The sequence below is a fragment of the Poromitra crassiceps genome, assembly GCF_964638095.1.
Source record: "Poromitra crassiceps genome assembly, chromosome: 3".
Taxonomy (NCBI): domain Eukaryota; kingdom Metazoa; phylum Chordata; class Actinopteri; order Beryciformes; family Melamphaidae; genus Poromitra; species Poromitra crassiceps.
This window is the reverse complement of record NC_139625.1, coordinates 57,949,974-57,973,665: the sequence shown is the minus strand read 5'-3', so window position 1 is coordinate 57,973,665 and position 23,692 is coordinate 57,949,974. Positions and strand designations below refer to the sequence as shown.

The window sequence follows — 23,692 nt, the reverse complement described above, 5'->3', positions numbered from 1 at the left end:
TTATTATTGTGTTACAGTATTGTTGTTGTTGTTGTTGTTGTTGTTGTTGTTGTTGTTGTTGTTGTTCAGGGTTCTCACACCTTATGGAACATCAAATTCAAGGACTTTTCAAGGACTTTCCAGGTCCAATTCCCTCACATTCAAGGACCCAACATGATATAAGACACAGATCAAGGTTACAGTAATTACTGTTACAACACTGATCATTTTTATAATGAGAACTAGCAGACTTTACGAAGCTCAGACAACAATTAAAAAGAGAGAGGCTGTTACATGTTAAAGGGAGGCTTTGCCAATTTTTTGTTATAATCTCGGTAATATATGCAGATCGATGCAGATGAGCAGTGTTTACCTTGTCTTCATGTTTTCCTGCACCGAGAGCTCTGCAGTTTATTCCAGGCACTTCTGTCTCAGAATGACACAAAAACGAGCAAACAGATGTTCTGCTTGAGGGCGGCTGTTCTAACTACAGATTGTTTATGTTTACTTTTTCTTTATGCGCACATCCACGAAGAATAACGAGTGTTAATGACCCATAGCAGCTGGCGGGGCCGGAGTTTCTACAAGCAGACGAACTGGGATTTGCCAGCGCAGAAAACATGAAGACAAGGTAAACACTGCTCATCTGCATACTAGATTATAATGATCCAAAGCGGATTGAAAATATGCAAAGCCTTCCCTTAAGTAAAAATAAAAAATATATCAAAAGATCTTGAAATATATAAATATATATATATATATATATATATATATATATATATATATATATATATATATATATATATATATGCAAGCACTTTCAATGACCGATGTCCATTTGTCTATATTCAAAGACTTTCAAGGCCTTTTTTTCTCAAATTCACAAACTTTCAAGGATTTCCAGGACCCATGGGCACCCTGATGTGTGTGTGGGGGGAGGCGGGGGGAGACACCTTGGGTGGAGGCTCTGTTGGAGTCACGGAGTCGAAGATGAGGGAACGTACTCTGTCTCGCCTGTTCTCCTGCTCTGACTCCACCTTGTGGATCTCACTATAGCGCACCAGAGAGAGAAACACAGAAACACATCAGCTCACAACATTAACTATATGTGACTGTGTGTGTTCCTATACCAAATGTCCTCACAAGGATAGAAACACAGACATCTGCTAATATTAATAAGTAACTATATGCGACTGTGTGTAGATAGAAAGACAAGGGAAATGAGTGATAAAGGGGTCAAACCGAGAAAGCTGCAAGGCAATCAACAATGGTGGAGGCCAAGCAATAGGGAAATTGGGGATATTTACAGGGGAAATTACCAAACGGGAGCATGGCGGGCGAGGGGATGAAAATACGGGAGAAATTAATGAAAAATGGGAGAGTTGACAGGTCTGGACTAGAAGTTAGCCCATTGAGAGAATGTACAGTATAATAACCTAATGACTATTCTGGTCATGGGTTTCAAGATTCAAGATTCAAGATTCAAGATTTTTATTGTCACTCCATGGTACAAGTATCACGTGTGAAATTCTTGTGCTGTGAACTCCGTTTACAACATAGTACAAATATAACAGGGCATTGAGTGCAAAAACAACAAGAGACACAACAAGCAATAAGGCAGTATAGTGATAAGACAAGTCAGAGACAGTGGCATATTCACTGCACATAGGTGCACATGTCGTGTGCATACTTTAAACGTGCTTAAACATTTTAAATTCGGCGTATTTGACATACAGGTGCCAATAGCATATTCCTTATTAAACATACAATTAAACTCGGCGTTTTAAATTCGGCGTATTTGACATACAGGTGCAAATAGCATATTCCTTATTAAACATACAATTAAACATTAGACATACGTAATGGTAGCAGCTACAGTACGGTACAGTACGCTACTTCACTATTTGTGTATGTTAAGGAGTCTCGTGGCCTGCGGGAAGAAACTGTTCCTCAAGCGATTTGTGCGTGCTTTTGGAACCCTGTATCTTCTCCCTGAGGGTAACAGGGAGAACAGGCTGTTGTGGGGATGGTTTGTGTCTTTGATGATCTTCAGGGACCTCCTGAGGCACCGCTGTTTATACAGTTCATGCAGTTCTAGCAACTCACATCCTGTTACGCGCTGGGCCGCGCGTCTCACTCTCCGTAGCGCCCTGCGGTCCATGGTGGTACAGTTCCGTACCAGGTGGTGAAGCAGCCAGTCAGCAGGCTTTCAATGGTGCCTCTGTAGAAGTCCGTAAGGATTTCTGGCCTTAGCCCAAATTTCTTCAGGCGCCTGAGTCCGTGTATTCGCTGTTGGGCCTTTTTGACAACAGTGGCGGTGTGGCCGGCCCAAGTCAGGTCCTGGTGGATGTTGACTCCCAGGTACTTGAAGCTGTCCACCCTTTCCACCACTGTGCCGTTGATGGTGATTGGGGGGGGTGTGCCCCCCCCCCCCTCCTGTAGTCTACAATGATCTCCTTGGTCTTGGAGACGTTTAGAGAGAGGTGGTTGTCCTGGCACCATTGTTCCAAGGCCCCCACCTCCTCTCTTCACGATGGTGTTCGAAGTTTGAGTCGCCACGCAGTCGTGGGTGTAGAGGTCGTACCAGAAGGGGCTGGAGACGCACCCCTGGGGCGCTCCTATGCTGATGGTCAGTGGGGAGGAGGTGAGGTTGCCCACCCTCACCACCTGGCGGCGGTCTGTCAGGAAATCCAGGATCCAGTCGCACATTGCTGTGTTTAGTCCCAGATCCTTGAGCTTGTGTACCAGCCTGGATGGTACTATGGTGTTGAATGCTGAGCTGTAGTCCACGAACAGCATTCTTACATAGGTGTCCTTCCCCTCCAGGTGGGACAGGGCGGTGTGGAGCACGTGTGCTACTGCATCCGCTGTGCTCCTGTTGGGGCGGTATGCAAATTGTAGCGGGTCGTGGTCCGGGGGGAGTGTGGGGCGGATCTGTGATATGACCAGCTTCTCAAAGCACTTGCTGGCTATTGGTGTGAGGGCTATTGGGCGCCAGTCATTGAGGCTGGTCACTTTCTGCTGCTTGGGAATGGGGATGATTGTCGCTGCTTTGAAGCAGGAGGGAACTTGTCGGAGGGAGAGAGACTGGTTGAAAATGTCTGTGAATACGCCTGCCAGCTGGCGGGCGCAGGCCTTGAGGACCCGCCCGGGGATGCCTTCCGGGCCGGCCGCCTTGCGTGGGTTGATGCGCAGGAACGTCCGGCGCACCTCATCCTCAGTGATGGTGAGAGGGCGGTCTGGGTCTGTGGGGGGTGGGAGGTGGGGGGGGGTTGGTTGTTGGGTGGGAATGGGATGGGGTGGGGGTGCTGAGGGGTGGGGGGGGGAGAGGAGGAGGGGTGGTGGGGGGGCGGAGAGGAGGAGGGGTGATGGGGGGGAGAGGTGGCAGGGGGGAGGAGAGGAGGGGGGGAGGGGAACGCGTTGAGTTCGTCTGGCAGGGTGGGTGACACGTTGGCGTTTTGCTGCCTTTCCCCTTTGAAGTCTGTGGCAGCATGGAGGCCTCTCCACAGGTGTCTGGGGTTGTTGGAGTCCAGTTTTGCCTCCAGCTGCCTTCCATATTCTCTCCGCGCTTTTTTTATTGTAGCTCGGAGGGCGTATTTCGTCTGCTTGTATTGTTCTGGCGTCCCGGACTTGAAGGCGGTGGTCCGGGCGTGAAGTGCAGCCCGGACATCACAGTTAATCCAGGGTTTCTGGTTTGGCATTGTTTTGACTGTTTTTGTGGGGACTATGTCCTCTGTGCATTTTTTAATAAAACATGACACCGTTTCAGCATATTCATCCAGGTCTCCTGTGTTGAATTCTCCCCATAACACTTGGTCGAAACAGTCTCTCAGGATGTCATGATTCGTCTGACCAGCGTTGGGCGGTTCGGTAGACTGGGGGGTGTCGTTTAAGCTTTGGTTTGTGTCTGGGGACGAGCCAGATAGAGGCGTGGTCCGATTTGCCGAATGGGGGGCGGGGTGTTGCTTTGTAGCAGCAAGGAATGTCCGTGTAGCACTGGTCCAGAGTGTTTTTACCCCGTGTGCTACAGTGTATATTCTGGTGGAGGGTGGGCATTCTTTTCCTTAGGTTCGCTCTATTAAAATCTCCTGCGACCACCAGCGCCGTCTCCGGCTGTCTTGCTTTCTGTGCGCTGATTGCGTGGTCCAGTTCTCTGAGAGCGTTCTTTGTGTCTGCCTGAGGTGGAATATACACAGCTGTGAGGGTGACTGTGGTTGTTGTGTCTTCCCTAGGGTATTACTTCAACTTATACCACTAGCTACAACATTAATTCAGCCAGAGACGGACTTCTCGTTTGCAATGGTAGCTGGTTTATTTTCGTAGTGTCACGGTCATGTGACTCTCCTAGTGGCTATACATGTCATGACTCATTAGACCAACAGAGGGCAGTAAAGGCAATAACCCCAATATATGACATCTCCTCCCCACTTAATGAAAGTGTACCCATACATCATAAAGGCAAAAAGGAAAATAATAATGCCACTAGCATTAGCAGGTGTGGTCAAACCAAGAGTAACTATGTGTAGCATGTTACCGGTATCAATAACTCCAAACAATAAGGTCAAATACCATCACACCTGGATCACACAACATACCAGCATGAACATTTTTTTTTCTTTTGTTTTACAATTTTTTTTTCTTTTACAATTTATTTTACATTCCCCCCCAATGTCTGAGTTTGTTCTTCCTGTTATTATTAAGGGAATGAGGTCCGACTCCTCAGACCCTGACATTACCCTGGGGATTATTCTGCCCCGTCCTTCTGGGTATGTCACTCATTACAAATCCAGACGTTTGGGTGACTGGCGCTCCCTCTGAGGATAGCGACGGATAACACTGCGACCCGGCGAATCCACACCGGCTGTAGCAGAAGCAGATGGCAGTTTAGGGAACGGTGACAGTTCAGTTTGTGAATCAGCTGAAAAAGTGGGGCCCGGGGAAACAGGCTCCACAGAACACGGCACATCCTGGGTGATCGTGGGCTCAGCACAAACCACTGGTGGAGGTTGCACTGGTGATGCGGCAGACCCAGGAAGCAGCTGGTCGGCATGTCTCCTCCAGACGATGTCCTCAGTGGTCCTGATGGTGTAAGACACAGGGCCGGTCTGTGCTAGGACTGTAGCAGGCATCCATTTTGGTCTGTTGCCATAGTTACGTGCCAGTACACTGTCACCTGGGCGGAAAACCCTCTCCTTCGCTCTGTTCCCGCGTCTCTCCACCTGAGCTTGTTGGTTTTGGTGAACAGTCTCTTTAGTTTTGGGTGGTTTCAAAAGGTCAAGATTGGTGCGGAGTTGCCTCTTGATGAGAAGTGCTGCAGGAGCAACTTTTGTCGTTGAGTGTGCAACATTTCTGTATGACAACAGGAAACTGTTCAGCCGCTGGTGCAGGGAGCCCTGTCCCTGTGAAGCCTTTAGTGCGTGCTTCATGCTCTGAACAAATCTCTCTGCTAGTCCATTAGTAGAGGGGTGATAAGGCGCAGAGCGGATGTGTTGTACTCCATTCACCTCAAGAAATCTCTCGAATTCTTGTGAGATAAATTGTGGGCCATTATCACTCACTAGTTGTTCAGGAAATCCAAATCGACTAAACATTTCTCCCAGTTTTTCGATGGTCTTCTCTGCTGTAGTAGATCTCATTATGGACACCTCTGGCCATTTACTGTGAGCATCTACGGCCACCAAGAACATCCTCTCTTCAAACGGGCCAGCAAAATCAACATGGACGCGCTGCCATGGCTCCTCTGGCCACTCCCACGGATGAAGAGGGGCGGGCTGTGGCATGCAGCGGACCTGTTGACATGATGGACATGTCCTTGCCGTCTCTTCAATTTGTCCATCAAGTCCAGGCCACCAGAAGTAGCTCCTGGCAAGCTCTTTCATGCGGACCATTCCGCTGTGGCCTGCATGTAGCTGCTGCAGTAGCTTTTGTCGCAACACTGGTGGAACAATTACTCTGCGTCCCCATAGAAGACATCCTGCCTGCACAGAGAGCTCACATCTTCTCGCGATGTAAGGCTTTAGCTCAGGAAGATCCCCACATCCTCCATGCATCACTATATCCAACAGCTTTGACAGCACGGGATCATTTCGGGTGTGTCGTTTCACTTGAGCATGAGTGATGGGAGCTTCCTCCACTTGCCTGAAGTAGAAGATGCCGGCCTGTGGCGGCTCGCTGGCTTGTGACGGCTCGCTGTGGTTGACAGGCAGGGGTAGCCTAGAGAGGCCGTCCGCGTTTGCATGCAGGTCAGATTGTCGGTATTTGATGTCGTAATCATGAGCAGACAACAACAAGGCCCATCTCTGCATCCTACTGGCTGCTAAGGAGGGTATGCCAGTATGGGGCCCAAATATTGTTGTCAGGGGGCGGTGGTCTGTCAGAAGAATAAACTTCCTTCCATAGAGATATTGGTGAAATTTCCTGACACCAAACACTATTCCCAGCGCTTCTCGTTCAATTTGTGCATAATTGCTCTCCGCTTTGCTAAGCGTGCGTGAAGCGAAAGCGATGGGTCGCTCCTCACCGTTGGGCATGATGTGAGAAATCACGGCCCCCACTCCATAAGGAGAAGCATCACATGCTAGCTGTAGGGGCAGTGTGGGATCAAAATGTGTCAGGGCGTCAGACTCCAACAACGCCTTCTTTGTTTGCACAAAAGCATCCTCGCACTGCTCAGTCCAATTCCAGGCCTCGCCCTGGCACAACAGCTCGTGAAGCGGCTTGAGCAAGGATGAGAGGTTCTCAATGAACTTGCCGTAGTAGTTCAGGAGCCCGAGAAAAGAGCGTAGTTGACTCACATCTTCGGGCGCTGGTGCTTCTGTGATCGCCTTGATCTTGGATGGAGCTTTGTGTAAGCCTTCAGAGTCAATCACATGTCCCAAATACTCCACTGAAGACTGGAAAAACTCACACTTTGATCTGCGGACCCTGAGTCCATATTGTGCCAGTCTCTGCAGTGTGGCATCCAGGTTTACCAGATGCTCTTCCTCGTTCTTCCCGGTTACCAGTATGTCATCCAGGTAACATTGGACTCCAGTTAAGCCACTCAATATCTGGTCCATTGCACGCTGGAACACAGCTGGGGCTGATGTTATGCCGAAAGGCAGTCTGCAGTACCTAAAAAGGCCCTTTTGAGTGCTTATTGTGAGCAGCTCTTTCGACTTCTCATCCACCTGCATCTGGAGGTAGGCTTGGTTGAGGTCAATTTTACTGAATTTCTGTCCTCCAGCCAGGCCAGCAAACAGGTCATTGATGAGAGGAAGTGGGTACTCCTCAGCCAATAGCACTGGGTTTATGGTGACTTTGAAATCTCCGCAAATCCTCACTGAGCCATCTTTCTTTGGCACAGGCACGATCGGAGTGGCCCAGTCGCTGTGTTTGACTGGCTCCAGCACCCCACTCCTGACCAGGGCTTCCAGCTCCGCTTCTACCTTTGGCTTTATGGCGTAGGGAACTGTTCTGGCCTTAAAGAACTTTGGTTTGCTGTCAGGCTTGAGGTTCAGTTTGACTGTGATTTCCTTCATGGTTCCTAGTTCCTCTTTGAACACCTCAGCATGTTTATCCAGGACTATTGTCAGATGTGAGTCCCCTTTACACACCTTGTGGATTGCCTGCCAGTCCAGCGTGATTTCCTTGAGCCATGAACGGCCTAGCAGAGATGGAAAATCCCCTTTTACCACGTACAGTGCTAGTTTCGCTTTTTGATCGTTCACCTCAACTGTGACATCAATGACCCCTTTGGTTGGCACCGACTCACCAGTGTAGGTTCTCAGGATGAGGCTGGTTGGCTGTAGTGGAAGGTGCTGCAAGTGTTTCTTGTAGACTGCATGAGACACAAGAGAGACTGCTGCACCTGTGTCAATTTCCATGCACACTGGTTTTCCATCCAGCAGCGGAGTAACCCTGTATGTATCTGGGCCCCCCTGTACTGACAGCACATACACTGTTGCCTCATCTGATGAGCTGTTGCCCACCTCCATAGTGTGGCTTGGCTGCACACTATGCACTGATTGTCCCTTTTTGAATCTCGCTTTCGGCTTTTTGTAGTCGTGCTTTGGTTTTCTGTCAACTCCCTTTGTTTTACATGCACGCTCCAAGTGCCCTTTTTTTCCACATTTTCTGCAATCCACGTCCTTACTCCAACACTCAGCTGCAAAATGTCCGGTTTTGTCGCATCGGTAACATTTGTCCTGAGCTCCTTTTTCTTCAGTCACAACCTTGTGCAGTTTTCCACTTGCGCTGAGCTGATGAGCCTCCCTGGTAGCTAACTCCATGGAAACGCTAATTTCAATAGCTTTATCCAAAGTGAGTGCACTTTCAGTGAGCAGGCGTTTTTGTGCAGCTTCACTCCTCATCCCGCACACGAGTCTGTCTCTGATGGTGTCATTCAGCACAGCACCAAATTCACAATGTTCAGTTAGCCTTCTCAGTGCAGCCACGAACACTGCTACAGACTCGCCTTCCTCTTGGTTCCTTTTATGGAAGCGGAAACGCTCAGCGATCACCAGGGGTTTTGGTGAAAAATGGGCTGCTAATATGGCCACTATGGCAGCGTAGCTATCAGCTCCAGGCTTAGCTGGCTGGACCAGGCAACGCAGCAAGTTGAACGTCTTCGGCCCCATAACACTTAAGAACGTCGGCACTAGCTTCTCGTCCTTTATGCCGTTTGCTAGGACAAAGTACTCAAAACGTTCTGTGTAGGAGCTCCACTGTTCAATATTTTCATCATAGGGGCCAATGCTACCAATTATCCCCGCCATTATCTTCTTAGCAGGTCACTGTTCTTTATAAACAGCTCCGTTTTGCGTGACTGTAACGTTACTCACGCTGTTATTTTTCCTCTGCCACGCTGTGTCGTTCTCCCGACGGTGAAGCTAATTAGCAGCTTGCTATTAGCCTCCAGCAAACACGGCAAAAACAGAAAAATACAGTCCAGCTTGGAATTTCCCTTCCCACCGAGCTTTCAACACACGCAGATGTAGCTGGTTTATTTTCGTAGTGTCACGGTCATGTGACTCTCCTAGTGGCTATACATGTCATGACTCATTAGACCAACAGAGGGCAGTAAAGGCAATAACCCCAATATATGACAGTGGTATATTCCCGCGGGCTGTAGTGGGGTACGCACTGAATCATGACATACTCTAGGTCTGCTGAGCAAAACGTCCCGATATTAGTGTTGTTGGTACTCCAGTTCTTATTAATCATCAAACAAACACCGCCCCCTCTTTTCTTACCGGAACGTTTTGGGTCCCTGTCTGCCCTGTGCAGGCTAAATCCAGGTATTGTAATGGCGTGGTCTGCTGTCTCAGGTGAGAGCCAGGTTTCAGTCAAACACATAACGTTGCAGCTCGCTATGTCCTTTTGAAATTGTGCCCGTGCTCTTAATTCACACATCTTGTTTTCGATCGATTGAACATTAGCCAGAAGGACGCTCGGCAAAGGTGGTCTGTTTGCCCGTCTCCTTAGGCGGACGTCCAATCCTCCTCGCCTCCCTCTTCTCCGTTGCTGCTGTTTGAGTTCGGGGAATTTGGCGAGGTCCGGTGCCAACCAGTCCTGGTTGGGGTGATTTCAGTGTTTATTCCTGATGTTTATTAGAGTGTCCCTGTCGTATCTGTGCGTGGAAGCGCTGGTGAGGGTCCCATTGTTGATGTCCTCCATTGGCGCGCAGCGAGAGCAACAATAGTCCCCGTCTTTTGTTCGCTGTGCGCTGTTGTCCGCTGTGTTTCATACGCTTCACTATTAACTCATTGAGTGCCAAGGACGTCGATCGACGTCAAAGTAAATAGTGACGTAGAGTGCCAAAGACGTCGATCGACGTCAAATGCGTTTTTTGACGGTGGGACGTGGATCAAAGCCTCAGGCATCTCCTGTACAAATATGGGAGCTATTGAAGGTGTACTGTATAACCTATTTTACGGACTCATTAGGTGGCGACAGTGCTCTCCAGATTAGAGAAAGGTCCGGAAAACAGCTGGAAAAATCCGTGATCAAAGAGAAACCGATGCATGCTGCAGCCAGAGCCATATAGATTGCTCTGTCTGCAGCTGACGGCTGCGAACAGCAGTCAATCCGCTCCCACAACTGAGCCCCCCCTCTGCCTCGGTCTGTCTGTCTGCATAGTTTATCCACACGATTAGCCGCCAGAAAGGCAGCACCCGACGCCGAAGGGCCAAACCTTTCCCTGCAGTCCGGTTTGGCATTTCCGTGGTCGCGCTGGGAACAAAAACGGAGCGCTCCGAAAATAGAGTGGGTGCGTGTTGGCTGTGTGTTAGTGTGGGGAGGAGTTTGCAGCTGAGGGGGGGAGAGGGGGAGAGGGGGGTGGGGCACGCAGGGCATCACACAACTACACCACGTCACTACATCAGAAAATATTATCTTCAGACTCAGTGAATGTGCTTGAAATGCTTCATTTCACAAAAGGCGGAATATCTCAGCTAATAATTTGAAACGCCTGTATTTGCTCAAAACGACCTATCTTCTCCGGCTCATAACTAAAGAACGGAAAATGGTATCAATAAACTTTTTTTGCTGATGATACAATAGAGCCAGCTCGTTCTTTGTGCGTGTTCGGTGTTTACATAGTAATATCACACAATATTCTGTGGGCCTCGAGAAATCACTGAAAACGCTCTGAAAACTCTGGCACTGGGAGCGTCCGTTCTCCAAAAGTGGCTGGCACTCAATGAGTTAATCTACCAATCTACTGTATGGACATGACGATTTAGTCATGGAATAACTAAATCGTATCAGAAGGCATCACTCAGACTATTTTATGGGCTGTCTACAAGTCCATTTTAGGACCTATAAGTAAAACAACTGTTTAGGGAAAACTACTTTTAATGCTGGCACAATAAATGTTTATGGTGTTACAATACATTTGTCAATGATAGCAATGCTGTTGGACTTTAAAAAGCATTGTATATGGTTTGGCAGAGGGATATTTTGATTTCTGGTATCTGGCTGACCTGCAACCTTGAGCAGCAGGGCGAACGGGCACTCCACTATCTCAAATGAGGAAAACTATACATGTGTTTGTATGTATATGTGTGTACGTACAGTGGATGTGTGTGTGTGTGTGTGCGTGCGTGCGTGTGTGTGTGTGTGTGTGTGTGTGTGTGTGTGTGTGTGTGTGTGTGTGTGTGTACCTTAGCGAGCAGACCAGCTGGCTGAAGGTGGGCCGGTGCTGTGGCTCGTAGGACCAGCAGTGTGTGAGCCGGGAGTAGAGGGTGGGGTGGCAGCGCTCGGGCTTGGGGAGTCGAACCCCCATCTCCAGCTGGTTGATCACCTGGCCATTCTCCAGCCAGAAGAATGGCTGCTGGCCCAGTGAGAGGACCTCCCACATACACACACCTGGTGGAACACAACACACACACACACACACACACACACACACACACACACACACACACACACACACACACACACACACACACACAATATATAAAATACTATAAATATAAACATCATCAGTAACTCGCAAATCATTTTAGCGATGGCATTGGCCTGCTAGAATGTAAACAATTTAGAAATGTCATTATAAAAGTGTAAAATATAAATTCAATGTAGAAATTTGTGACTACAGCAAAATAAAATGGAGCGAATATCATGACTTTCTCCGGCCTCACGATATGTATTGTGAGATTTCTGTATTGCGATAGATTGAATATCGATATAATATCGTCCCATCCCTATTATTAACTAATCTTATAATCATTCACTGTCTCACCCACCCAAAACACATACTGTACAAACAAGTGTATTTCTCACCAAACATCCAGACATCACTAGCCGTGGTGAAGCGTCTAAAGTTGATGGATTCAGGTGCCATCCATTTGATCGGCATTCGGCTAACAGAGGCTGCAGGGAAGATACAGAAGGTCAAGGGGCTGTACTGTAGCTAGGGATATGAAGGCTGTACTGTAGCTAGGGATATGAAGGCTGTACTGTAGCTAGGGATATGAAGGTGGTAGAGTGATACAGAAGGTCAAGGGGCTGTACTGTAGCTAGGGATGAAGGTGGTAGAGTGGGGCTGTACTGTAGCTAGGGATATGAAGGTGTACTGTAGCTAGGGATATGAAGGTGGTAGAGTGTCGGGATTCGAGGGGCGGTTAGGGGGAGGGGATGGGGGTGGTGGGAGTGGGAGTGGGCGCCCCCTGGGTGTGACGGCATCTCGCACAGTTTTGACACAATCGCGCTAACAAACTCTGTCAACAGACATAACTATCCCTGTAAGAGTCACATTAATTTGGAGGTTGTGTAGTTCATAGCCAGATTGTGGGCCCTATACATGCATCTACTATCCAATAGCATTGTGAGGCTGAACAACAGGACCCATTGACTATGTAAATGTGCATACTCAAAACCGCTTCTGTGTTAGTTCCCACTACAATCTGTGTCTCCAAGACCACATTTGGCCATGATCACACACACGCACGCACGCGCACGCACACACACACACACACACACACACACACACACACACACACACACACACACACACACACACACACACACACACACACACACACACACACACACACACAGTCACACACACACAAGCATAGGAAATTAACTTTTTTAAACGAGGGCTATTTTTGCCCTTGTGAAACACATTTCAGGGGCATTTTGGATAATTTCCAGGGCAATTTTATTAAATGTTGGGAAATACCAGCTATGTAGCATGACAGACCAATCAATGACCCTTATCCAAGCATGTTTTACTTCTAAAAGTTCATAAACAATCACAGTTACAGTTAAATCCCCATTTCCTATCTCAACAACACTTTTGATTTTCTGGCATGTTATTACTATAAAAAGACATGAGTGGGCCAGCTAGCCTGTGCTGCCTGTCACTGAACTAAATAACTTTAGGAGGAGAGGGCGGGGGATTCGGGGGATTCAAGTCACGCTTTGTAAATACAGAATAATGTTAAAATACAGATTGCGTTACTTTTAGAGTAACGCATTAGCCCCGGAGTAACGCGTTACTTTCGAAGTAACGCATTACTCCGGGAGTAATGCGTTATTATTCCAAAGGTAACGTGTTACTTTCGACGTAGTCTCGCTGGCCAGCCTCCTCTCCCTTCCGTCCGAGGAGTCTGGTGCCGCAGGTCTCCATAACTGGGATAAACCCTCCCCTGCTCTACAGCTGCTTTCCCATTGGAGTGACTGTTTCGGTGGCAGCCGGATGTCCGCTCCCGTCTTATTACAAACTCTGTCATTGGCTCCGACCATGTCAATCAGAGCGGCTTCCGCTCCCTCCTCCCTGTGTGTCGCTGTAAATAGTGCCCTGCCGCCTCAGTGAAAACAACAACGCTAACTAGCTAGCAAGCTAATGGCAGAAACCTACATGCTAGCTCGTTGCTACACGCTGAAAACGGCAAGCTGGATTGTTGGAAACTATTTTCCAAGGGCACTGCCGCTAAGCGCCCCCATCGCAATCCCACTAAGGAGACCTGCGGCGCCAGACTCCTCGGACGGAAGGGAGAGGAGGCTGGCCAGCGAAACTACTTTCGAAGTAATGCGTTACTTTTGGAGTAACGCGTTACTCTGGTAGGGTTAGGGTTAGGATATAGGGGTAAACGGCACGATCATCAGATGATCCTCCCCTGAAGTAACCTGACTCCGCCAGATGGGGCGGTATTGAGTTCACAAATGTGAAACAAATGTGAAACAACCTCCATCCATCTGGCAGCGTCAGGTTACCCCTGAAGGTCCGATCTGAATGGACCTTCCGTTCAGGAGATACAGCCATTTTAAGTTCAATGTAAAAAAAAAAGAAAAATGTATTGTCCACTAATTAGATGACGGGCTTTCCAAAAATACATCTATTTCTGAATCATAGTAATGGAAGATCTATGCTTGAATGCTATGCCAAGCTTAGTGTGTACACAACTTCCAGTATATTATCCAGCTCCAGCCGGGGCCAGTACAGAGCACGACCCCCCTAACTACAGAGCACGCCCCCTAAGTAGTGACGATATATAGGCAAGAAATTGAGAATTAAAATAATAAACAACCGTTTAAATTGAAATGTGTCCATCGTAACATTAAAATTTGTCAAACTTAATGGTAACGTTATTCTTTTTTTTTTAACTTAGCCTACATTACCTCGTCCTTGCCCCCCTCCAGAGCATGCCCACTATCGTCTAGTTTCCTACGTCCACTTCAGCAGCCATAGGGAGGGTCGCATGACTCGTGATGACAGAATAGCCGCTGTATAGCTCTCTCCTCTCTCACTGTATAGCTCTCTCCTCTCTCACATTCCCCCTGCTCTCCCTCCCCTGCACCCTCCCCACCTCCTCCCTTTCCTCATCTCTCCTCCCCACTATTCCCCCACTATTCTAAAGCATCGCACCCATTCTACCCTAAAGCATGGCACCCATTCTATCGTATATTTCTATATTTTCTATATTTCTATGATTGTTCAATGTGCTATTATTACTACTGTAATTTGCTACTGTTGTGTCAGCTAGCCCTCCTCTACCTGTTCTCTCCACATACTCTCTCTCATACTCCCCCTGCTCTCCCTCCCCACCTCCTCCCCTTCTTGAACTCTCCCCCCACACTATTCTAAAGCATGGCACCCTTTCTCTTTCTCTTTCCCCCTTCCCCTGCTCCTTCTCCACCTCTCCTTCCCTCTTCTCTCCTCCCCACATGTCCTATTCCCTCCCCACCTCCTCCCTTTCCCTGCTCTCTCCTCCTCCACATCCCCCCGCTCTCCCTCCCCCATCCCTTCTCCTGCTCTCTCCTCTTTCCCCCTTCCCCTGCTCCTTCCCCACCTTCTCTCCTCCCCAACATTTCCCATTCCCATTCCCTCCCCACCTCATCACTTTTCTGCTCTCTCCTCTCTCACATTCCCCCTGCTCTCCCTCCCCGGCACTCTCCCCACCTCCTCCCTTTCCTGATCTCTCCTTTCCCACTATTCCACCACTATTCTAAAGCATGGCACCCATTCTACCCTAAAGCATGGCACCCATTCTATCCTATATTTCTATATTTTCTATATTTCTCTATCAATTGTTCAATGTGTTATCATTACTACTGTAATTTGCTACTGTTGTGTCAGCTAGAATTAGCTAGACATATTTTCTGTGAAGCCCTCTGGGACATGCTTGTGAATTAGGGCTATACAAATAAACTTGACTTGACTTGACTCGACTAGCGGTGCTGATCAATACGTAGGGACCATTGATTGTATATTGTAGGGACACTCTGGAGTTAACTCTTTATTTTACGGGGGCATTTAAAAGCTCCCGTCGCCCCAATTCCAAGGGCAATTCTAGATATTTTAGGGGCATTTTGCCCCAAGCCCCGGCTAATTTCCTACCCTGACACACACACACACACACACACACACACACACACACACACACACACACACACACACACACACACACACACACACATGCATGCACACAGTCAGAAGGGGGAAACAATACCAGCGAACGCTGTCACGGCTGGTAATCTGTTGTGACATAACTCAGGGGGAGTTATTGAGCAGTGTTGGGCAAGTTACTTTCATATTACTAGTTGCTTTCATTTGAAAGTAAGAAGTTACTTTACATTATGAAGTATTGAGTTACTCTACACACAGACTTACAATATTAGTCTGTGTGTAGAGTAACTTATTACTTATTACACTACTTTTGCATACTTTCACCAAAATAACTGCAGTAGCAGAATGACATCGCCGCCCTGGAACCATCCCGAAAAATAATTTAAACCATCTTGAAGTCAGTGTAAACGTCCAAAATTCTAAATGTTACCCTTTTCCTTTGTTATAGAGAGGCAAAGTGGAACGTTACTTCCTGCTTCAGCACTGTACCAGAGATTTTCATCCGCCATTTATTTTCCCATAGACATTTCGTAAAATGCTTATAAAATAGTTGTACTTCGTCGAACCAAACGGTTCAGCTAACGCTATAATCGGGAGAGACCATAGAACATTTCACTCGGACCAAAACTTAAAAAAACGAACATTGAAAAAAAAAAAAAATTAAACCCGCATTTTTTTACGTTTTGGTCCCAGTGAAATGTTATGCGATCTCTCCACTTTCTAAATATATCTGTACCATTTGGTTTGAACCAGTAAAACTATTTTTATACGCATTTTACGAAATGTGTATGGGAAAATAAAGGGCGGATGAAAATATCTGGTACAGTGCTGAAGCAGGAAGTAGGCGGTCACTTTGCCTCTCTATTGTCATCTATAGTGGTTATTTGCATAAAAACAGTTTGATTAGGAAATATTTATTTAAATATGTGCTTTGATCAACAACAAAAATAACTCAATTTGTAACTTGTGTTACTTGACAGAGTAACTGGTATAATATTACTGAAATCATATTGGTAATAAGTTATATTACTGAGTTACTGCTAGAAGTAATATATTACATGTAATATGTTACTTTTGTAATGAGTTACCCCCAACACTGGTTTTGAGGTTTTGTAAGCCAACACGTTGGGAACTTAATTCCTCTTCAACTTACAGAGAAAGTGAATTCAGTACATTCTGGTGTGTGTGTGTGTGTGTGTGTGTGTGTGTGTGTGTGTGTGTGTGTGTGTGTGTGTGTGTGTGTGTGTGTGTGTGTGTGTGTGTGTACCTTTGTAATAGTCTTCTTCCTCAACGTAGCGAGAGAGACCAAAGTCACCCAGCTTGACGCAGACTGGTGAAGCCACCAAAACGTTCCTCACCGCTATATCTCTACAGCACAGGTAGAATGAGGCAGGGATGAAGATTCTGCTCACCACCATGTCACTGGAATCTCCACTGGTTTGTCTGACCTCTAAACACACTGACTATAACTACTGCAGTTCTGTCTCAGTCTCATCCTTATCCTAAACAATCAAAGTGAATGGTCTGCTTAGTTTGGAAAATGGCGTAATGGCCATCTTATTTCTACAGTATCTAACAAATCACCAAAATATGTCATCCATAGCTGCTAGCTGCATCTTTTTTGTGGAATCCGAACCGGTAACACTTTCTCTGAAGGTCGTGTCCAGGCCCGGTTCTACGGGGGTGCAAAAGCATGCATTGCACCCTTATTTTAATTGTAAAAGTAAAAAAAATAATAATAATAATAAATGCTGCAGCTGCACACTTACTGTTTAAACTTGAATTATAATTGTTGTTTTTCTTTGTTCTTTGATGTGAATGTATGGCTTTTTGGCACCTATATGTAACCTTTTAAGGTTGAGATAATTGTATTATCATTATATGGTCCAAATATTTCAGTAAAGCACTTGAAACACTTGAAATATTCTTGCTTGGGTGGTATCATTCTACTTGAAATGATGGTAAAATGCATTATTTTTAGTAAAATAACCTTCGGCCGGGCATCTGCACCCCTTCCTATCTAGGATGCATCCCTAGTCATCTTGTTCTGGAACCGGCCCTGGTCGTGTCTACAATGCATTATGAGCACATTCATAAGACACCATCAATTGCTTGCTGGTGAAAGGTTTGAGGTGGTGCACACTGTAGTACAGCAAGTTCTGTAGCCTACAGAAATTTGATGGATATTCTCTGCCATTTTTGGATCTCTAAACAACCAGACACCGATCATTTCACTTGTTTGGAAGAAGGCTGAGCTGGAACTGTGCCGGGGGATGCCTGGTTCATGCTGTCTGTGTAGCCGTCTGTGCTGCATGATGAGCTGCGCTGGCTTTTAAAGGTGCTGTAGTAGCCTACGTGATGTAGTAGGTGATGTAGTAGTAGTGATGTAGTAGCCTACCTCAAAAGCATATCAAGGAAATGTCACAAATGCAGGAAGGAAGCATTACTAAAATCAAAGTAAAGGAAACAAGCATTTCCTGCACTGTATTTGACTTGCACTGCGTTTCTGTGTGTGTGTGAGAGAGAGAGCGTGAGAGAGAGAGCGAGAGAGAGAGAGTGTGTGTGTGTGTGTGTGCGTGTGTGTGTGTGTGTGTGTACACACGCGTGTTACCTGTGCACCGTGTTGAGTCCCTCCAGATAAGCCATTGCTTTGCAGATCTGGAGAGAGTATAGGACTAAGGTTGCACTGTGCAGATTGTGTTGGTGCTCCACCAGATAGTTCCCCAACTGTCATGTAAAAAAAGAATACAAAATAAAAGTACAATTTGACTTGAAGTCAAATTGTATATATATATATACATATATGTATATATATATATATATATATATATATATATATATATATATATATATATATATATATATATATATATATATATGGTATATATATATATATATATATATATATATATATATATATATATATATATATATATATATATATATATATATATATATGGTATATATATATGCATTGACTACATACAGTATCTTATATATTATCTAATATTTTACTACTGACTTTTGATAATTTTGCCAGTTTCAGAAAAACACTCAACATTTCAGTTGAAAGTTAAATGTTGATACCCCCCGACCACCACCACCACCTGATTCAAGGTTCTACAAAATCTCCATAATCTTTATTCTTAATAACTCAAGAAAGGAACATGGATTGTTTCTGTATGTGCCATTTTTGGTCCCCTAATAAATTAAACCAAATGCTTAGGGGAGTGCTGTACTGTAGCATCAAGCAGACTAACCCTAACTACAGATGCAGCCACCTTGAATTGCTGGCTTCCCTCACAATAGGCTATACTTAAAGGATGGGTTTACCGATGGGGAATATGAATATATATTAATTCTTAAAAAATCTTAAATTTCGAATCCGTTGAAATTTTTGAAATTGCTTGTTCACAGCCAGAGAAAAAAAAAAAGAAAAAAAAAAAAAAAAAAAAAAAAAAAATTGGGCCAGGTGACGCGTTTCGCGTCGAAACGCGTCACCTGCCCCATTTTTTTTTTTTTTTTTTTTTTTTTTCATTTTTTTTTTCTCTGGCTGTGAACAAGCAATTTCAAAAATTTCAACGGATTCGAAATTTAAGATTTTTTAAGAATTAATATATATTCAGATTCCCCATCGGTAAACCCATCCTTTAATCTTAACTTAATTTATCAGAAGTTAAACCAATCCAACCTCATAATAAACAATATAGATATCATTAGTTTATCTAAAGCAATGTCCTTTATTGTGTAACAAAGCTAAGTTTTTTGGTACGGCAGCCGGCTGGCAGCACCAATTCAAGGTGGCTGCCACTGTAGGTGATAAAGTAATAAGCAGGCCCGTCAACAACTATTCTAAACTTGCTTCAATCGTAAAGACACTCATTGTTCTGCAGAAAACGGAACTTCTGTGGTTAAGTGGTTTAGTTTCACATGAACATCTGATAGACACACATTTCCAGGCATAAATAGCCTACATGTACATTATAGACATTGGAGACAATGCCAGCTTTACAGTTACAGTAAATCATTTCACAAGAGTCCCCTTGTTTTACTTCATTTCGAACTCAAGCTCTCACTCTAGTGCCATATTCGCTGCGTACGCAGCCCACTGGAAGACTGTTATTTTTGTTAAAAAAATGACCTTTATCTATAAAACCGACCACCCACCAGTAGGTGGCGTGGTGCCCACCTCACCCACGTGACTACGTCACGCCCGCTCAGCCCTGGGATAGCCACTCATTCGTTCTTCCAGCCGCGCTGAGGACGTGTTATTCAGAAGCTCTGTGTTAGCTCAAGTTTGCGCTCTTAAAAGCTAGGCTAATTCCGTCTTATTAAAGGGGGACTAACCCCCCAGATATGTATCAGAACAGTGATTTGAAAATACCTATGGAAAAAACCAAGAAATGACATATGCTCTTGTCTATACTAAACTCTTTGGCTGTGTTCAAGTCAAGATTTTTTTTCGGAAATGGACGCCATTACAGTTTGCCTACCGCCTCAAAAATTATTTATTTGAGAGGGGCAATATCTTTTATAAATATCAACAACTAGCCAACGCTGGTGGTCTGTATGGAAAGAGTGTTGCTCAAAATGGTTGAAAGTGATATCAATTTGGCCATTCAGTGGCGAACTAGAAATTTAATTATTTTTGTCCCATTTTGTCCCATGTGTGTGTGCGTGGCTTGTCTAAACTTACATTAAAAGAGCCTCGCTGCTCGCAGCACACAGCACAGTGAGGACAAACCTCTCGCTCTGGGGTAACACAATGCGAGATTTCTCCACGTAATTCCCTCGTCTAACTAGAGATAAACCGCGCAATGAAATCCGTTTTTAATTTGCGTTTTGGGGCTTTTCGTGATTCTTGTTAAAAGTTGCAGCACCTCTGATTTTTCCTCTCAGGGCGCAGGCAATGCAGGGCAGAGCTCTTCTCCTCCTCACAGACTGTTCCAATGCAAATCCCCCCGAGGAGCACACACACACAGACAGAGCCAGTCGCTCTGCTCTGCTGACTTGATTTCCTGAAAAGTTGGCGTTGCTTGTACACAGTGACGATATTATATTAGCCGATATGTTTAGAGAAGCTTTGTCACGTTGTCACGTCGTAGTATAGCGTTATATTTTACATGTCCGCTAAACTGCGACGAGATTTGTTTGCTGAAATGTCAGACTGTTGAAAGCCCCCGCCTCTCACTGCTGCTGTGTGCTGCTGCTGCGCGCGCCCCCGCGGGTGCATGAGAGAGCAGACTCTCCCGTTTGACTGGCCGAGAGAAAGTGCTTCCAAGTCGGACTGATAGCCGCGGAAATGTCAGACTGTGCTCGCTCTGCTCTGGCCGAGTCCGAGAGAGCCCAACTGCTGCTGCGCGCGCCCCCGGAGCTTGGGGCTAGTGCATGAGGTTACAGTACGACTCTCTCCCGCCCGCTCCCGCCTGCCTGGGCTGGAGACAGTGCTTCCAACTCGGACTGATAATATAAACATCATCATTCGAGCTTATCCAGGTAAGATATTAATAAAGTAGTGACACATTCAGCGGGAAACTAACTATAATTAAGACGTGCCAACTTTGACGACATTTGGTTCAGTATTTTAAGAGCAAACAGATTTTTTTTTACTTCAGTTAGAGCCCTCTGGAGCCTGATACTAAGTGAGGTTTTTCCATCTTGCCTAGTTGTATAGGCTTTGGAGATGCACCAGATGCACGCGCTAAACCCACCGTGACGTCAGGTTGTACCAAATATCCCATTCATTTGAGAAAAAAAAAAAGCAGTGTTCCACCCTTAGAGGGCGCTTATGCCAGATATGCTGCTGAAAAATGATACAAATGGTCAAATGGCAACAGTTTGGTGTCAAATGTGGAAATTTTGACCAGAATTCTTCACACATCACCCCCAAAGTCATATATATTGGTTAAAAGCTGAAAAAAAGTGTTTTGGGGGTTAGTTACACTTTAAGCAACTTGGCCAACCATATAACACCCGCAACACACACCTCTCCATGCTCATAGAGCTCCATGACGATCCAGACAGGATCAACCTCGATGACCCCGATTAGACGCACGATGTGGGGATGGTCCAGACTCTTCATCAAGACTGGAACAGAGAGAGAGAGAGAGAGATCACAATGTTATTTATAATGATGATAGAGCGAGAGAGACAGAGAGAGATTTTGACAAAAGAAAGAACCATGATAGGCTACTCCACACATATTGTATTAAGCCTGTTGTGAGTGGACCTGCATGTGGGTCAGACTTCCAATTGGAAGTACAAGTAATGTCATAGAAAATATGAAAATCAAAAAGAACACTATTGTTGGTCCCATTCACAACTTTTGGCCAAACTACACAATTATTTGGCTTACTAAATTGCCTTACTCCACAAGTTTGCTTTGAGTAGAAATCACTGAATGTAAAGAATCTGCCAATATCTTTTTTTAACATAAAAAAAATAAGAATTCAATTCATGACCGATTACTGTAGGCTTTTTAAGTCTGTGGATTTTAATAATTTCAGACTTTTTAAGGACTCATGGTTAAGGCTACCTAGTGTGCTAGTGTAGGCTAACTATAGCCAGTTGTAGCTTAGATAAATATCTACATCTGGGGCACAACTCTTCAAAAGTGGTTAAGGACCGCCCTTCAAGACAAAAAACAACAAACAAAATTGATTCAAACTGACCACGCTTTATATAAGGATTTTTCGAAACATCTATGGAGAAAATGAATGGGGAGGAGAACCCATTGACTGTTGGAGAACCGGAGCTATGTTACGAGTGTCACGTGACTTTTGAGCTCTATTATTGCCCAAGAGCTGAGGACATTCAATATGGCCGCCGCCGCCAGCAGGTGTGTTACATCACTTTAGAGCCCTCTATGAAGTAAGCCTTTTCCCCAGAAAAAATCCTCTTGCGCACAAGGAGTGATAGGCTACGTTTCAGAATTTGAGGATTACCACTTTACTGTTTGCTTTGCTGCAAGCCAGATTTCCAATCAGGGACACCAAAACCTTGACATGAGTCAGAATCAAAGTCATCATCATCATGTTCATGTAGGCCTATCAATATGCTGCACTTCTCCTTTCACAATTAACAGTAAGACACTGAAGGACATACAGAAGTACCTTCAAAGGAAAAGCAATGACACTCACCAGCTTCACTGAGAAACTTCTCTTTTACATCAGCTGAGCAGTCCTTACATGTTTTAACAGCAACACGGATCCTCTCCCCTGTCTACGCACGCACGCACACACGCACACACGCGCGCACGCACACACACACACACACACACACACACACACACACACACACACACACACACACACACACACACACACACACACACACACAAACACAAACACAAACAAAGTTACCCCTGTAGTGGTGAACATAGATGCCAAACCAACATAGACACCATAACTGATACTATTAGTAATAGTCTACTAATATTATATCTACATTTAAAAGTTGCTTGTGTTTTTACCAGCCATGACAGTGTGGGGCTCATATTATTTTCACCTTCTGAATGTGCGTGCGTGTGTGTGTGTGTGTGTGTGTGTGTGTGTGTGTGTGTGTGTGTGTGTGTGTGTGTGTGTGTGTGTGTGTGATGAAGGCAAAATGTGGTCCTGGAGACACATATTGCAGCAGAAACTACCACAGAAGCAGTTTTGAGTACTACTTTGCCAGGTGTGTGTGTGTCTGTCTCTCTGAGGCCATTTACACCTGGCATTAACATGTGTTTTCTGTCATCAGATTGCAATCAGATTGTGTTTGACCACTTGAAAGTACAGGTGTAAATGCCCCAAGACACATTGAAGAAGGATTGCAGTCACAAAACTGTACTCCTGTGTACAGTAGTTGACATCAAAATGAAGGATGAAAACATTGCCCCAGTTGACACCGCAGGCCCACATTTGTTTGAAGTGGCCACGTCGCGGCTCGTGTGATCCCATCGCAAGATGTATTTTACTTTATGGGAATGGGTTTGCTGCAGTAACTCACCAGGCTTTTGTAAACCCCGTCATGAACCTCTCCGAAGAAGCCCTCGCCAAGGATTCGCCCCAACACGACATCATCTCTGGAGAGCCAGTGCTTCTCTGAGCACGCGCACGCACGCACACACGCACGCACACACACACACACACACACACACACACACACACACACACACACACACACACACACACACACACTCACACACACACACACACACACACACACAGGGAAAAGTTGAGGAAAGTGTTATACCACTAATGTGTTGTACCATTGCTGTGTTGTTTACTGTTTGTTATATTGTTGTGTCTTGTGCACCTAGAGTGCATGACACATAAATCCATCAATCAATCAATCAATCATGTTATATTGTACATTTGATCCCACCCCCCCTCC

At 45.5% G+C, this 23,692-nt stretch overlaps 1 protein-coding gene across 3 annotated transcripts in view; it reads right to left on the bottom strand.

The window, feature by feature from the left end:
* Positions 1 to 23,692, bottom strand: part of LOC310773862 (protein-tyrosine kinase 2-beta-like) — a 54,643-nt gene that overhangs the window by 15,220 nt on the left and 15,731 nt on the right. For 2 of the 3 annotated variants that reach the window (XM_083633848.1, XM_083633849.1), the window contains exons 15-22: positions 23,306 to 23,400; positions 22,456 to 22,537; positions 21,303 to 21,403; positions 17,928 to 18,043; positions 16,584 to 16,684; positions 11,746 to 11,835; positions 11,124 to 11,328; positions 933 to 1,029 (exon numbers count right to left, since the gene is read on the bottom strand). In XM_083633848.1, coding sequence (XP_083489974.1) covers positions 933 to 1,029; positions 11,124 to 11,328; positions 11,746 to 11,835; positions 16,584 to 16,684; positions 17,928 to 18,043; positions 21,303 to 21,403; positions 22,456 to 22,537; positions 23,306 to 23,400 — 887 coding nt within the window. The remainder of the gene's footprint in view (positions 1 to 932; positions 1,030 to 11,123; positions 11,329 to 11,745; positions 11,836 to 16,583; positions 16,685 to 17,927; positions 18,044 to 21,302; positions 21,404 to 22,455; positions 22,538 to 23,305; positions 23,401 to 23,692) is intronic. The other variant, XM_083633850.1, reaches the window with a different exon arrangement.